We start from the raw sequence: 17,676 nt of genomic DNA, 5'->3' as shown, positions 1-17,676 counted from the left end.
TGTGCATATTTAAAATGTAATAGTGTTATTGAACTAAAAACAGATATCTATTCTGTTTTAGATAAGCCAACAATGCTGTTGGAAAGTAAAAATGATATGTACAATGTATACTTTACGTAAGTATGTAGGATACTTGAATGTATTTGTGTTTGATATTCAAATCAAAAATTTCAGGCTTAATGATACCCTCAACCATGCGGACGTTTAGAATGATTTGATCACTGAATAGATACAATGAGGTTAGCTTTTAAACGGAGTCACGATCCTCGACAGTGGTGATAAATACGACAACAATGAATGTTTTGAATAAAGAGTAATTTATGTTCTTGTTTAAATAATCTTCCGTGCCCGGAGATTAATTATTAATAGTATTGATTGTGTAATGTACACATTATTGTGTTTGTACGCTTGTGTTATTGTAATTTGAATGAATTATATTTTGCAGGTTGTCAAATTAGTTTCTGAAACATTCAACTATATGCGAATTGACAGACAGAAAGCTCGGGTGAAAAGAGCTATCATAGAGCAGTTTCCTAATATGAGATTACGATTTAATAGAATGGGGCTTCCACCTAAGGTAAGCATTTTTCTTTATTTTATTTTATTCAAATATTGAAATGTTTCCTTATTATGGTTTCCTTGTGGTAGATTTAATAGTAATTGACTGAAGATAACAATTATCGGCTTAATATAATATATATATTGGGTTGTATTATATTTGTATTGGTGCAATTGGTGGTTTGCATCGATTGATATCTATTCTGTTGTATAATTAAAGATTTGTCTGTAGGGGTTGCAAAGATGGCAAAATAGAATATATTTAGACTTAAAATGACAGTGCTAAGAGATCTTACAGAGAAACCCATAAAGTGGTGGTAATCATGACATACTTGGCGAAGTGAAACTTTTTTTTAAATGTGGACAGCGATTTTTGATGATTCTCGAAATATGATGAAAAACCGTCAGCCAAGATCGAAAAACAAAAACACCCACGTTAGCCTCGAACCGCCAACTTTTCGGTTGATAGCTGAGTGAATTACCAATTGAACCAGAGGCAAATGTGAAAATTTTAGAGAACTCACAACTACTTGGCAAGATGGATAAGATAGCTTTGATTTCAAGTTGGCAAATTTTAACAATAACGAAACAGAAATCAGGCGGCTGACACTTAAATTTAATACATCATGCATTAGAAACATAAAGACAATCCATATATAATTCATATTCCCCATTTTGGTAATTTTGTCGTTTAAATATACAATATGTCACAAAGAAAATATAACTTTTTGCTTTATTTACATGATAACTAAGTACAAAATATAGTTCTTTTTTAATTTTTGTCTGTCCATTTGTTCTGTTATAAATCAAAAACTACTGAATCAATTGATGGAACTTGCATAACTTGGTGCTGATTTTGTAGTTTCATCTTGATAACTCGAAAGATTCCGATGATACATGATAAAAAAAAATTGTAGGTAAAATGGTCAGATTGCAGCGGTAGAGTGATGCGGGGAAGTGCAAGTAAAGGAGTGCCTATATATAACTGTTGTCAATCGCGCGGGCTGGGTATTCGTAGAAATTTTACATAAAAAAATCAAATAGGTCTATTTCTTCATTGTGACATAATAATATGTAAGTCGATATTTCAACATTATTCATTGTGGTAAAAAGAAATTATTAAATTAAATTTTTCAACTCGTGGCTCTTCCAGTTTTCATCACGGCGCGTGTTCTGTGTTTTGTGAATATATTACAGCCATAGTAAAATTGTGTTTATAAACCTGTTCCTTATCTGTGGTTAGTATGACCATTAACATTGAATCCATTTACTTGAATACCAAATGAAACCAATAAAGTGAACACCTTTGCAATGTTGACTCACTGCCTGAATTATCTACCAATACAGGTGTTTATTTTTCTATAATCACTGATTTGATCAACAGCCTAATAATATGTAAATAAATTATATTTAATATTACAGTTGAAAATAGTTCCATAGAATTAGCTATTGTATAGGAAATAGGATTAACTTTTCAACCTAATCATCTTATTGTCTTGATTTATCTGTAACACATGAGAGAAAACATATGTAAAATATAGGAGAGAGCGAGACAGTTAGAAGACTTGATCCAGTGCAAGGACCAATGAATTGGGTGAATGAGTAACAATGAATCTTTGTAAAAAAAAAGTGTGTTGATACCTGCTAACATCTGTTTCCACTCGGTGGAGGTCCATATTATGTTTGACGTAGGAGCTAACATACCTAGCAATTTACTTTTATTTATATAAATAGCCGGGGGAAATTATAGATGGGATTTGACATACTCTCTCTTGCTCTAAAAGTTTACATAGCCGTGAGAGGGGGTGTTAAAAGATAGCACTTTGGACAGTTAACTTCTCGTGATAATTAACTGCCTGAATACATAAAGTGGTAAATGTATTATTATCACTTTTTTTCAATCGCAGGTTGGTAATTAAAAGTGGAAGAATGACAGATAAGGCTTAGTTGGACTTGTAAGACATTGATAGTACGTTTTCATTCAACCTCCAATCTTGTATATTTATCTCATTAATTTAAGACAAAAATGCATGGTTCATTGTCTTGTTTCTCATTCGTGACTATCAAATACCATTCCTCTAAAAAACAGTTGTTAATGTAACATTTTCTGTTGAGCCCCATACTTTCTGTTTAAAAACAAAAAAGGTACTTACATAATCAACTAAGCAGATAAGACTTGCCAAGTTTTAATTATTTAATTTTAATTTTCAGTCTGGTTCCTTCCAACTCTTCGTAGACGGGTACAAAGACGCCGATTACTGGCTGCGCAGGTTCGAACAGGAACCCCTCCCGACGCGGATGGCTCAAAAATTCCAGCTGCAGTTCGAGAGGCTGGTCGTGCTAGACTACATCATCAGGAACACGGATCGGGGGAATGACAACTGGCTCATCAAATACCAGCAGCCAAGCGTCGTTCCGCAGAGTCAGGCCAACGGGACAGGACAGTTGGCTGCAAACAGTATAGCCAGGGTAGAGATGAGCGAAACCACTGTGAGTTACTATCCACTTCAAATCAATTTTATTAATATCTTCAAACTGTTGTTTCAAGAAAATTTAATTCAACACAATCTTCAACTCTTAACCTTCGCTCTATCTCATTTTCAATAGACTAACAAAGGCATTTAAAAAAAACCTTCTGTACAAGATCTAAACATATGATAATGAAACTGAAAATAAGACTCCTAAGCGATGGTGCCCACAGACGCGTCGGGCGCGCGAAGTCGGCGAATGCAGTGTTTATTCATAACCATAATCACACGTCTCTTCCCGCGCATTACCCTTCACCTATGTTATAAGCGGCCCAAGCAGCACAAAATAAATATTATTACAGCGCCTCTCATAACAAAGCAATAAAAATATTATATTATTTCGGGGCTTGTAATTAAAATTTACGACGACATTCTTCAACCAGCGATAAACTGAACACGCAATAAAATAAAACAATGACTTCTCTGTAATTAAATAATTGCTTTCCGCCCGTCGATCGACAATGCCTCGCGCAGCGTGTTTTTGCTCGCTGTGGTCAATGAATGGACTCCATTGTATTTTCTTTCATTCGTATCGCCGAGAAGCGGTGATTCGCGAAAAAACGATGATTCATGCGGCGCGCGCGTATAATGCGTCGCCATATCCAGTGGGCGCTGGCGTATTTGATTATGTTGTATTTTCAATGATTTATGCGCCACTTGTAGAAATTTTGCGCGAGTGCGGCGCCTGACGCGTTCTGTGGGCACCATCGCTTAGACTAATGATTAAATTAGCTGCAAGTTATTTTGCATGCAAGATTCATTTGTTGCAAACTATCAAAAACCGCAAGCATTTTAATACAATTTTTTAGATACGCTCTTCAGTCGATTTCATAAATTATAATACCATATTGCCAAGATTAAACCTAAAACAAGAATTTATTAAGAATGGATGATATTGTTTTGTTAATCACTGACTACATCAGATCTACACTGATCATTTCGCGTGTGAAATATGTTAGACTTGTACTAAAACTAAATCATTCATTTTATAATTAAAATGTACTTAACTATCCTTAAAATTAACATGTGTCATACGTACATAATAATGAAACATTAAAAGGCTGCCAAAGATAGCTATTATAAACAAGATTTTGTAGCTAAAGTAAAATAATGGTAATTTTGATATGGCTGGCTACTAAACCCAGCCAAAAAACATTGAGGATTCGCTATCAAGTGTTTTAATATCGAAACTTCATAAGACTTAATCTAGTTATAATATGAATGGTTTCCTGGCTGTCATACTTAATTAAAAATGACTGACCTTATTTAATATGCAGGGAATCAATAAAATGCATAAATGTAATATCTCTTATCTCTAATATTAATGACAATTTGCCAGTACATATTAAAAATATTGTTTTGTGCAATCAATATTACTGGTTATCTCAATATATCTGTTGGTTTAGCCATATCAATCATCATATTACTATCTGTTAGGATTTTTTTATGTATGCATTTTGATTGTAACATTTTCAATTTTACAGTAATTACATTAAATTCTCAATTATGTATCTGGGGGCAGATGAATCAACGAGGACCAGAACCTCATCATAAAGTGTTCCCGTTTGGGGTTCTCATGATTCAGAATCAAAGGTTCCATGATAATTAAGGGGTTCTCAGGGCTCCAGAGGTCATTTGAAGGTCTAATCGGTGTGAATGCTTTCTAGAAATCAAAAAGACATTTCTCACTTTTATTTCTTCAATGTTTCAATGCAATTTGATATAGAATAAATCTAGTTTCCTTTTAATAATTCAGTGTCTACCTTTTATTCGTTTATCTATCTCTCTTCTCTCCATCATTATCTTGGATAATTGAGAGTCTGCTGAACTTGAAATGGATTTATTTAATTATTATGAATATACTATTTCTTTTATTCAACGAATAAATCATAAGATCGACACCTTGTACGTAAAAGTACGTAACTGCGTTTTTGGCTATTTTGACTTGATTGCCTTTTATTAAATAATTTTAAAGATAATACAACAATAATAATCGAATAAAAACTTAAAAATTAACATTGTGGTATTAAAATTTATTAAAATCGTACTACTGAAAACTACCATTTTGCAGTTACGGCTTTATACGTAGGAGGTGTCGAGATTTGAGAATGTGACATTCTTTATATTGAACAAACATAATTTGAAAACAACTCGGATATATACACCTTGATATATTTAAAACACAAAAATCGATAGCTAAACATAACGCAATTTGATGAGCATTTCATGTAAGAACTGCTAGTAAATTCCGTCGTAATTATATGGGATGCCTGTAGTATTGATAAAGTGCATTGGCGCGAATCCAGTGGTTGCAGGTTCAAGTCCCGTCAGGCGTCATATTTAAAAAAAACAAAAATTCTTCTAGGTATATTATCTGAGGTGTTTTCAAATTATGTATATCGAGAGTTAAGAAATGACACCTCGTAAGTGACAAAATAACAACTTTACAGGAGAGAGAAAAAACCTCACCTGCACACTATTTGATATTACAAATCAATGTTTTTGTCATCTATAGTGGAATGTATGTATGTAGTATGAGGGTTACTTATATGCAGCTGACAGGTGGCTATCGGCAAACAAAGTGATGCATTAACGAGTGATCGTTTAGATACATAGTAGATGCAAGATATTATTAAGAATTTTCAGCTTTCGTCGGTAGTTGCCAATACTACAAATTACAAATTAATGTATTATCAATAATGCAAAAAACCTACTTTGAACAAAATGTCACTTACGAGGTATCATTTCTTAACCCTCAATATCATGAATATATTAATTCATTATTGGAATAGCTCTACGTAATATTATTTGACATTGATGACAGATTATTTTGTCAATAGATTTGTTGCTATATGAGAGTAATCTGTGTTTGAAAAGATATTCTCTGTTTTATTAACATTACAGAAATAATAATAATTCAAATTATGTAAATAATCATCACGTCTTATGTTTGTAGGATTGGAACCTAGTACAGCTCCCCGAAATCTGTATAGCGGCGATAGACAATGGCTTAGCATTTCCCTTCAAACACCCCGACTCCTGGAGAGCATACCCTTACCATTGGGCGTGGCTGCCGCAAGCTAAACATCCTTTTAGTAATGAAACCAGGTAAACATGTTATATGATAATTATTGTAGTAACAAAAGGACATATTTCCATCCTTCATAATAAATGTCCTAGGGGGCTTCATAATCCTATTATCTTATGTATCTATAATATTGTCTTCGATTGCCTTTTTTATGTTATTAATACTCAGCATAATTACACGAATTACTATTTCAATCAATCTTGAACGCTTCCTTTTTATTTCAGAGAATTAGTTTTACCTCTACTCTCCGATATGAACTTCGTTCAAGAACTCTGTGATGAATTGTTTCTTCTATTTAAGGTAATTCATAATTTATTATTGTTGCCGCCATATTCAAATATGAATACATAATAATATGTATGTAATATTTAATTTTTTTGTGTCATTGTTATTTTTGCACACCTGCGCAGCTATTCTTAACAGTTAGCACTTTAGCACAATTCCGTTATTTTCATTGGTCCAAATTAACACGGAAGGCATTCCATACACAAGGCGGTTATCTAAAATAATTGGTAAATTTGTAATACCGGGAAAATTTAGGTTGGTAGACATGTCGGTCAAATTCAGGATGTTCGTGGTGGCGGATGCGCCCGAACCCAAAAATTTTGTATTGAAATGTCAAACATATCAACTTAACCTACAATTTTATTAGTCATCTCATTGCGATTGCAGCATGCAGTAAAACAAATATTATGTTATTACTAGCTGCTACTGGTCACTCGATATTTGACAGCTCTCGGGGAACTATAAATTAAGACGGCAGCCGTGACATAATTATTTTTCAAAATATACGTATCTTGTATCTCAATTCTCAATATGTAAAATTGACATACTCTATCTCGCTCTAAAGGTTATGTCAGCCAAGAGAGGGGCTGTTAAAAGATAGTACTTTTTGACAGTTCAGACTGTTAACTTATTGTAATAATTAAATGCCTGAATATGTAAAATGATAAATGTGATATATTAATCACATAGCTCTTTTTGAATTTTAAGTGATATGTTAGAATAGTCTCGCTGATGTTATTATCTGTAAAGTTGACCGATTTTCAAAAAAATAACTGTGTTCATTTCTCTCTACCGCTTTTGTTTCTGCCACCAAATACCATTGTTTAAATATTATAATAACACCAAACGCGTTGAAGAAAACCTTTTTCCACGTGAGACAGTGCCCAAATGTGAAGGTTAAGCTGAAACCACTTTTTTGTACAGCTATAATATACTAATAACTGAAAAATAAAATATTTAGGAATCTGCGTCACTTGAAATCACGGTAAAAGAAAGGTTAAAAACTTTGATTAATAACTGAGGTCTTTTAATCACTATCAAGTGACGGTAATAAAAATAGTTAATAATATAAATATTTCTAGTTGTAGTCCAAACTCTTTACTAAAATATTGTGGTATTGTTACAGCATGATAAGGGCTTCGACAAGCGGCTGTTTGAGAAGCAAATGTCTGTGATGAGAGGTCAGATATTGAACTTGACGCAGGCTCTCAAGGACGGAAAGAGTCCTGTTCAGTTAGTACAGATGCCAGCTGTGATTGTTGAACGGTAAATAATCCACACATCTTTTCTATTCTTCAATACATACTAAAACCATGGAAGTCTGTTGACACACGTGGGTAATGCACACGCATTGGACCCGCCACTAACATAATCTGAACTCAGAAATGCCAATAAAGTTGAATTCAATCTTGCGCACTCAGTTGCGGCTTTAACTAAAAGCGACTCGCATGCTATGAATAATAGGTATTATTTGTGTGGTAGCAGTGACTTCTTAAACTATACACTTTAGCGACATGCATCTTTTTTTCAAATGAACAATGTTGCATCGATGGTGTGTGCGGTGATATATTAAGTCTCATGTGTTATGTCAATCGTAACTAAATCACATACACAAAGTCTATGAGTTGCAGTCGCACTGACTTTTTTGAGCTAAAACTGATTTTTATCATAGTACACTGTAAATCAGCTGCCTAAGTACAACAGTAATCAATATATCATTGATAAAGGAATATCTTCTTAAAATTCTTTTTTAAAGTTTGTGTTTATGGATCAAAGTTTTATTTATGTTTATAATGTGGTACTATTGCTTGCCTAACACTGAATAGTAAATTACTATTTTTTATTTTAAACAGATTTTTAGATATTTTATAGTATATTGTTAAACATTCGCACGACCCATTGAACTAACATGTAATTTTTACCATGCGGAAATCCAACCTCTGCACCCATGGCTTCAGAGATGGCCACTCTACCAATTATTATGGTATTGTAGGGAATCATCAATAGGGGTTAATAAATGGTTCACTTTTAGGTTATATTGGGGGGTACATAGTCTCATCGGATATAGAGAATAAACATAAATGTACACAGTGTGTATTTGTAATGTTATTGATAATATTTTTTGTTATATAAATGTGTATATTATAATTTTACCATTAATAAATAAATGGATGCTGTAGCGAATTCAAACAGCCAAGTCAATATCACTCATGTATCCTTAAGAAAATCATGAAATTAATGAAAGTCTACAGAACTGTGGAAGTCGTAAGACTTTGACTGGAAGTACTTATTGTTATTGAGTATTTTATCTGTTTCAGATCAAAAGGCAACGTGTCAACGCCGCGTTTCTTTTCGTTCAGCGACACGTTCACGCAACGCTTTCAAAACAAAAGTCCCTTCTTCTCTTGGTGTTAGTCAGCCACACTAGAGTTTAGGTAAGCCAAGAATAACTATTCTTTGTGACAGTTAATAATTAATGCATTATATATATTTAATAATTTTTAAGGATTAATATATTTTAATATTACATAAATTTGCAACAATAATTTGTGACAACTATATTAAAACTCATGATGGCCGTAGTAAATTACTAAAAATTTTAATTTGCTATTTTTATTTTTATCTCGTTATGATAAGTTGCGTCGTGGGTCCCAGGCTCGAATCCTGGTTCTGGTAAATACACACATTGTTTTTTAATTTGTGTTTGGAGTCAAAGTATAGACCCAATAGGTTGAGCAAGAAGCTAACATCCATTTCCTCATCAAACCTCTACATTGTGGCGGCCAATATGATCCTATTAGGATCGGACATCATCAAAAAATGAATAAATTTGTATTGTAAGTTCATCAATTTTGCTGTCCACTGATGTGAAGTCCAGATATTCGGAGATTGCATTAAGGTGCACTATACTGCCTCATGAGGGTTCTACAATGAAAAACGGCAATAAAACTGTCTAATATCTGTAGTATAATTTCTGAAAAAAGTATTATAAAATGTTATATATTTATTAGTCTACAAACAACATTTAAAAATATTTTTTTTATACATTATACCTATATGAACGAAACGAGACATTTTTAATGACTTGTCAAAATTTCACTCACATTTTTTAATCAACAGTTATTTGTTATCTATAGTTTCACAATGCTGTTTATAAAAAAAAAAATATTTGGCATGTTTCCATGATCTTAGAAAGACATATCTCTATTAACTCATTGGAGATAATCGGCTCCAATTTGACGCCGCTATTGACCAAGTGATTCTGGACAATCAGCATCACTTCGACGCTGCTTGTCCTTGGTAAAAATGTTTTATTTTTTACTTTTAGATATTTTTTATAACCCTATAAATTTACCTATATATTTTAAAAGATTTAAATTGAAGTGTTTCAATACCTACACAAGTTTTGAAAAAATATTTAAATTAATCATATAATATAAAAGTTGTAGCAGGTTTAGTAAACTCTTGTTAAATTTATTACAACATTTAATATGGCCCACTGTTGGCCCACTTTTTCTCCCGTCCTGTCTGTCTCCAATGGGTTAATAATGGTTGTCAATAGCTGTGCCATCCTAAGGAAAAAAGCACACTGGAAGTGGAAATAATTTATAAGCAGTTTGTTTAAACATGCATAAATTAATAATTATATTGTCTTGCCTTTCAGAGAATCCTGATTCCACGAAGTAAACTAACTGACCATACATAGTTTGTAGTTAATTAATAAACTAAAAACATAGATAAACATTCAATGCAATTTGTAACGGCCAGTGTTGCCTATTATTTATTAATCAACGAGGTGATATATACCATGTGTTTTAATTTTAATATTGTGTTCACATTATTTTTAACTTCCCACACTAAGTTTTAGTGCTGTTTTTTTAATTTGTTTTTTGCAGCAATATCATTATTGTTATGGATATTAAACAAAAAATTCTAGTAGTTAATTTTAAAATTGGTCAAATTCACTTTTTGACAAAAGTGAGAAAATGTAATATTTTCATTCCTCCTTCCTAAAAGCAACAAAACAAACACGTGATCTCTTTGATCACATTTATAATGTATGGCGTAAGCAAATAATGCCTTTGCTAGGTAGGACATGAATGATTCAAATGGATTGATGCTGTTTGAAAATAAACCTGCTGGATTTATCAACTATTGAAAATTGTTCCACAGTTTGATAACCGGTTATATGCCTTCAGTGAGTTTTCTCACTAATAAAACAAAAAAAAATCTTGGAGTTGACTGGTTTTGAAAATTACCTTTCTGATATGCTAATTTTATAATTTAAAAGCACATTTATACTGCGAGAAGTAAGAGCTATTATAATGGTCTTTAGTCAAAATGCAGAATATGTAGAAGCCAGGTGTTGTTTGAGCTTCTAATGCTATGCAAGGAGCATCAAATGTAATTTTATTCGACGTGTACAATAATTGTTTCTGGTAATACAGAATTGGTTCGCATTTGCATTATGTACATTATCAGTAATGTTCAAGTATCGATCAATATCCTGGCTTTTGACAAACATCATAGGAAAGTATTTATGTAATCATTATTCTAAACAATTTATACTTTGCTAGTAATTGTATTTTAAACAAACCAATTATAATACATTAATGATATTGTTCAGAAGAAAATAATATTTAGTTATTCTTTAATTTTTTTTTCTTTGTTTCAAATTTGATCCGCCGATGTATTTTATTCGTTATAACAGTTAGATTACTGTTTTCAATATCTATATAAGGTGTTTCGTTCCAAAAACCGACAAATCCGCATATTATGTTCAGAATTTAACAACAAAATCTATATATAATCTATATGTAATTTCACAGAATAATGATAATAACTAACTTCTAAAAACCGTTGAAAGCATATATGAAAAAAAATAATTTAAAAATTACTGAAACCGATAAGTGGAAAAAGATTCAAAACATCGTTAAATCGCCAGTAAATGACGTCACACAAATCACCTTTAGTTATAATATTGTCAGAAGATAATTAGTTTAAATTTTCTACAACAACTCACCTATCCCTTCGTCACACAATATTAGACCTAAGGGTGAGTTTAAATTTAAACTTCATAGTGTATGGATAACCTTTTGCCACATATTAAATTGTGGATTTATGGGTATTTGGAAATATACATCATATATTCTATTTCGATACCTCCTACATAAATGGTCGGAACTTGTCTATTTTGACTTCATTGACTTTCATTAAACAATTTTAAAGATAATAAAACAATGATATCGAAAAAAAAAAAACAAATATTCAATCAATATTTATCAATCAATCAAAAAATTACGATTCCACCATTTAAATTAACGTTGTGGTGTCATTAAAATTTATCAAAATCGTACTACTGAAAAGTTACCATTTTGCAGTTCCGACCTTATACATAGGATTGTTGTTTTTATTTAATAAAACGCAATTTTTTATAGTACTTATTCCACTTTTAAAAGTGGAATAAGTACTATAAAAAATTGCGTTTTATTAAATAAAAACAACAATACAATGCAGTTCCACCATGAATTGACAGTTAACAAAATAAAGGAAATTATACATAGGAGGTGTCGATTTATTTCATTTGAAGCAATGTTTATTTGTTTTTGTTTTTATTGATTGATTCAATGAACTTTGTCGACCATCTTTAAGAATACATGTTCACGATTTATAATAATATTAAAAATTAATAACAAAAAGTGTCTACCAATAGTGAAACTAGTTATTAATAATTAAGGGATCGTTTATAAGAAAAACATTTTTGTAATACCCATAACATTGTCATACTACTTAGGTACTCCTTATTGAGAAGTTTATAATTTTGGCTCAATTGCACTTTTTTTTAAATTAGCTTTAAATGCAAGAAGGTTAAATATTTTGAGCCTATAGAACAAATGATATTTATTTTAATCAAAAATTAATGGACATAATTATGTGATCACAGAGATGTGAAATGCTAAATGTATATATGGAGATGCAGTGCTATGGTCGTGTACTCCATTTACAGACGTGACATGAGCCGGTATAGAAATATGTCAAGTAAAATAGAAGAATAGTTTCGGCGTCTGAATTTTCATCGATTGCTGAGTGGGACATGTAAAATTACTCATTTTAATTTTTCTCATAAATGGAACATATGAAAATGAGCCAAAAATGGAACAAACTCTGAAATTACTTCTATATTTCTTTGCATACAAAAATGGTAAACATCAAACTGTAATATGCTGCAGTGATTATTATATGGAAAATATAGACGACTCGATCTGGAAGTATTGATCTTAACACGGTATGTAATGGCTGTGATAAAATCAACATTTAGTGTCAGAATGTTCCTCTTGTTCTGAATCACTCGGATGCCACGACTATTCTTATGTATACATATTATTTGACATCTAATAATGTACTGCATGTCTTATATTTTACTAATGTTAATCTAATACAATTTGACTAAAGATGTTAATTTTTGAAGACAATATTGTTAATTATAATATTATTATCTATATATGCATTGATAACAATTAAATTTTGCGATATGAATAAATTGATTCACAAAATATATTAAAAACATCTCATAACACAACATTTATTAAAAATCACAATTTTGCCACATCTATGAATAATCATAAAAACATGTGGCAGTAGAATAAATAATTGAGGATAAAAAAATATTCATAATTTAATTCCTACATACACATACACGTTGGTAGTATTCAATATGAATGGTGTTGCAAGTAGGTACTAAAATTCTTATAATGTTTTCATTATAATTTTTTCTCCAAAAGTTTCTTTGCACCTTCTCTACTGTGAATTAAATTAGTATGAAATATTGTTTAGTTGAATTAATGTTATTGTAATTTTAATGCCACTATTTACTAGTCAAATGAAATGACACATTATAATATTTAAAAACATGTTTCTTGAAATAAATATCTAAAGCGGTGGTAACCTTCAATCTTCCATAGAATATGGCGATTTCTCTTTCGTGTTGACTCTACATATTTTTTTTATTAAATTGTAGTCTGTCCATAATATTTGATTTTTTTTACTAATCTAATCGCTTTCTTGTGTATATATAAAATTTCTGTTTTAAAATTTAATAACTGCATAATTTTAAAACACACCGTAAATAAAAAATTACATTGAACACGTAAATAAAGTCGGATCAACAAAAACAAAATTTACTTGGAAAAAAATATTACATACAGGCGGCCCTCGACTTTCGCACGTTATTGGTACCTGAAAATGTGTTTGAATGTTGTATGTTCAAAAGTAGAGCAGTGTAACAAAAACATCAAAAAGTATACTTTAAATATTTATTTATTAATTGGAATAATAAAGTTAACGAGGCGTATTAGCAATCAGGTATTTTCTTTTAAACTTATCAAGAGATAGTTGAATACCACCCTTTACGTATTCGAGAAGGTGACGAGGAGCATAAGAGAGAGGATCGATTGGACTGCATGGAAGTGCACAGTTTTTGCATTATCAAGAAAAATTTTAATTTCAAGAAATGTACGAAATAGTGAATTGTGCGAAAGTAGAACGTTCGAAATTCGAGGACCGCCTGTACATTTTTTGTTGCTTACAATAATTGCACAGTTGTGAAATGTATTACGGAATAAGTAAACATGGGAATACAAGAAAAAACAATAGAAATACATTCATACTTAAATTGTATGTGTCACGAAGAGCGGAAAAATACTTGGACGGTGCCTTTGGTAGTCTACCATATATTATATTAAAGAATATTATCAAATATATTATTTTGTAAAGAAAATTATTTGCATAGCTTACAACGCTGAAATGATTAGAATCCAAAATAAATGATCTGTCAATATAATTCCTAGAAAGACTTTTATATCTGTTTAATAAAAGTAATTTAAAAGAGGCAAGAATATACATCAATGCCCTGCGTTAAAGGTTCGCATCGAGTGCCGTTGCACAGATTTCAGAGTAAGTGAAGATATGTTGATCTTTAATACCAATTTTCTCAGTTTTGCAAAAACATTGATTAAACTATAATGCTGAAAAACAGTATCTCACTTTCCATTTTCATTCTGTGAACAGACATGTCATATTACATTCATAATTGAGGACAACCTCATAAACCTATACATATTAAAAAAATTCTAGAAAAGAAAATTAACCAATATCAATAATAAATAGCAAACCAGGCAATCGGCTTTATCAATAATTATGTTACTGACTCAAATACTTTACGTTCAAATATTTTAAAAATTATGCGTATGAAATGTTATTTCAAATTCCATAAATATTTGAAACTTGAATTAATACTGATCTAATTATAACTGTCATAATATCATAACTGCAATGTTACAGATGAACTATTATTGAAAATGTTCAGGAGAATTGAAAAACTTTGTTTCTGTGCAAACTTATTTTCACATAATTCTTTATAATATATGAAATTATGATAGCAAAGTTCTTTGTCTGTCTATGATGTGGTTCATCCGTGGTATTGATTTAAGCCGATAGATATCAAGAAAACTATTAGTCAATTCTGAAATTTTCACGAATCAAAAAGTAAAAGATGATCTGTTTGATTATTATTTATAGCTTTATTGTGAAGTCTCGCAAATGATATATTTTAATGTTTATCAGTTTTTGGTCATCTTTTTGCTCTACTTATCAATGATCACTTAATTATTTATTGTCAGTGAATATATAACATATTATGTATTATATTTCGGCTAGTCATGGCACCAAGAATATTAATAAAGTCTGAATTTAATTACAGTTAATATCCATAAAAGTTGGCTTATTTTATACATGTTCTGAAGCTTAGTTAGGATTGATTTATTTGATACCATTATATTTTGGACTAAATATTATATAGAAAAATAAATAAATTCTTTTCATTAGAAAACCTTTGAAATTTGTTTAACATCATCCATGAAAAACAACCGTATCTAATATTATATCATAATAATGCAACAGCTTACTAAAAATAATAAAATGCTTTTCTTTAGGTATGTTACTTTCAAAAGCATGTCTAAATCGTTTTATATTTCCGATGAATTATTAAAAAATATGCCTTTAAAAATAAGTGGGAAGTTTGTGGACAGATAAGAGAATGATTTGATGAAAGGAAATATTAGGACCAAAGGAGTTATCTATATAGACAGACGAGTATGTAGTTCTGTTCTGTTTTTAGTCAGAGGACATTATCAATAAAATATGAATACCCTCGTGTAGTGCCAAATATATTTTATGCCTTCAATATCATGACAAAATTACAGAATCATATCTATATTTCTTTTAAATTTAATATACTATAAATAGTATTATTTTCATTGTAAAATCTGGAATTTGTTTTTAAAAAAAAGCCTATGGTATAACAGTGATTGCTGCATAGGAATAGAATTTTTTCAACTCAGTGGGGAATGTTAAACTCTACATTTTCATTGTTTAGTCAAAGGAAGTGTTTTTTTTTTTAATAAATTATTTAAATACACTTATTGGAGAGCTTGCTGGCAAGCCGAAGGTTAAATTGAGTTTTTAATTAATTGGCAGAACTACTGCTGGTCTATGCATGTAAATAGTAATACATATTATTATATTTCAGAACCATTTTATCGATCGTATAGATTTTTTTTAGTTTTCCTAAAGTTTATTTTGATATAAACAATTTGAAATCTGTCTAAAAAATTCTCTACCGAGGCATAATAATTGTATATATAATAAATAGTATAAATTTAAAAAATATCACATAATTTTTAAGGATTATACCTACCTACCTGTTGGTTATCGTACATTATAAAGTAATTATATGCACATTTTGTAAATTATGTTTTTTCATAAATATATCCTTCAATAATACCAGATGTCTTTTTACTAAATACATAATTATTATTATGAAGCGTCTCCGTCTATTTTCAAAGTTCAAAAATGGTAAAAATCTATCAATAAATAAATAAATTCATATTCACTGTGTAATTTCATGCGATATTATATAAGGAAAAAAATGATGACTGATGATGACAAGGGACTTGGATTTGAATCACATGTTTTTTTCAATCTGTGTTTGAACCCAGAGCACGGACTTAATAGGTTGAGCAAGCCAACATAAATATCTAATAAAACAAAAATCTGTTTTGAAACCTCCTTGTGGGGCGGGCAAGATTTACATCGGATTGAAGAATGAGGCAGTCCTATTGACCATGTGTGTCTTAATTTATCAATAAGATGATTTAACAGTCTTTTCAATTTGAGAACCACAGAGTCACATTTATATTATGTATATCCTTTGACACCATTTACCAAATTATTATTTCAATTGAAAATGCTATCAGTTGGAAAAGCAAAAACATTACTACGGCGACTAAAATGTGTCCAGTGAGATCTCTTGTTTACCCATTTTGTATACAGTAAAACCTCATTAATACGAATTCCATGGGACTGAAATTGAAAAAAAATTCGAATTACGAATTATATAATGTATAGGGGAAAATAAAAAAATTTTGAATTTTTTATTTTCATTTATTTCTTTTACGGTCAGAGATGTGCCCACGAAATTTCCGATTCCGTGTGTGTTAATGGGTCATAAAATGTCAGGATTATTTATATTACTTTCTTAAAATAAGTAATTTATGATGTTTTAAGAAAAATCTGTAATAATTTTCAATGACTGGCTCATGAAATAGTGTACTTTATTACGATTTATTGAATATTTTTTTTTTTTGCGAAAATTTCGAATTACGGCGAATTTCGAATTATCCGTGTTCTTATTGACGAGGTTTTACTGTAAATGCTTATTTGATTAAATTATTGTTTATTCAATTGATACTAGACAAGAAGCATATAATATTCATAATTTGTAACGGTGCTTGAACCTGCATCTATCACGTTCCAGTTTGCTTTACCATTTAAGCAAATAGTGTGATACCAATTACAGGGAACTTTCCTAATGACTATGAGTCTGAGATGTTATCTCGCATCCCATTAATATTGGTGACCATCTTTAGTAATTTTGGATTAAGGGATTAACAATGCAAACTTTGATTTGTGTTAACGGAATTTGAACATTAAATAAAACAGTTTCAATGTATGACATTATATTTCTTGAAGGGGGGGATTAAATAAATTATTTCAAATTACACAGCCAAGTCAAATTGAATTAAAATAACTAGGAATGTAACCGCCGATCCCACCATCTGAAATCAAATCAATTATATACGAATGGTTTTTTTACCGCCA

At 30.6% G+C, this 17,676-nt stretch overlaps 1 protein-coding gene across 3 annotated transcripts in view; it reads left to right on the top strand.

Moving 5' to 3' along the window:
- The window catches only part of Pi4KIIalpha (phosphatidylinositol 4-kinase II alpha), a 30,337-nt gene extending 16,692 nt beyond the window's left edge, over nt 1-13,645 (top strand). For 2 of the 3 annotated variants that reach the window (XM_085956464.1, XM_085956465.1), the window contains exons 4-10: nt 446-577; nt 2,770-3,048; nt 6,043-6,194; nt 6,399-6,474; nt 7,586-7,725; nt 8,778-8,894; nt 10,124-11,997. In XM_085956464.1, the coding sequence (XP_085812590.1) occupies nt 446-577; nt 2,770-3,048; nt 6,043-6,194; nt 6,399-6,474; nt 7,586-7,725; nt 8,778-8,874 (876 nt within the window). In that variant the 3' untranslated portion in view covers nt 8,875-8,894; nt 10,124-11,997. Of the gene's footprint in view, nt 1-445; nt 578-2,769; nt 3,049-6,042; nt 6,195-6,398; nt 6,475-7,585; nt 7,726-8,777; nt 8,895-10,123; nt 11,998-12,023 lie in introns of those variants that run through there. The other variant, XR_015071737.1, reaches the window with a different exon arrangement.
- Nucleotides 13,646-17,676: the final 4,031 nt, after the last annotated feature.

The sequence above is a fragment of the Rhyacophila brunnea genome, unplaced genomic scaffold (assembly GCF_057557595.1).
Source record: "Rhyacophila brunnea isolate RB1 unplaced genomic scaffold, BYU_Rbru_1.0 scaffold_6, whole genome shotgun sequence".
NCBI lineage: Eukaryota > Metazoa > Arthropoda > Insecta > Trichoptera > Rhyacophilidae > Rhyacophila > Rhyacophila brunnea.
Note: the sequence above shows the minus strand (reverse complement) of the source record. Positions and strands in the feature narration are given on the sequence as shown.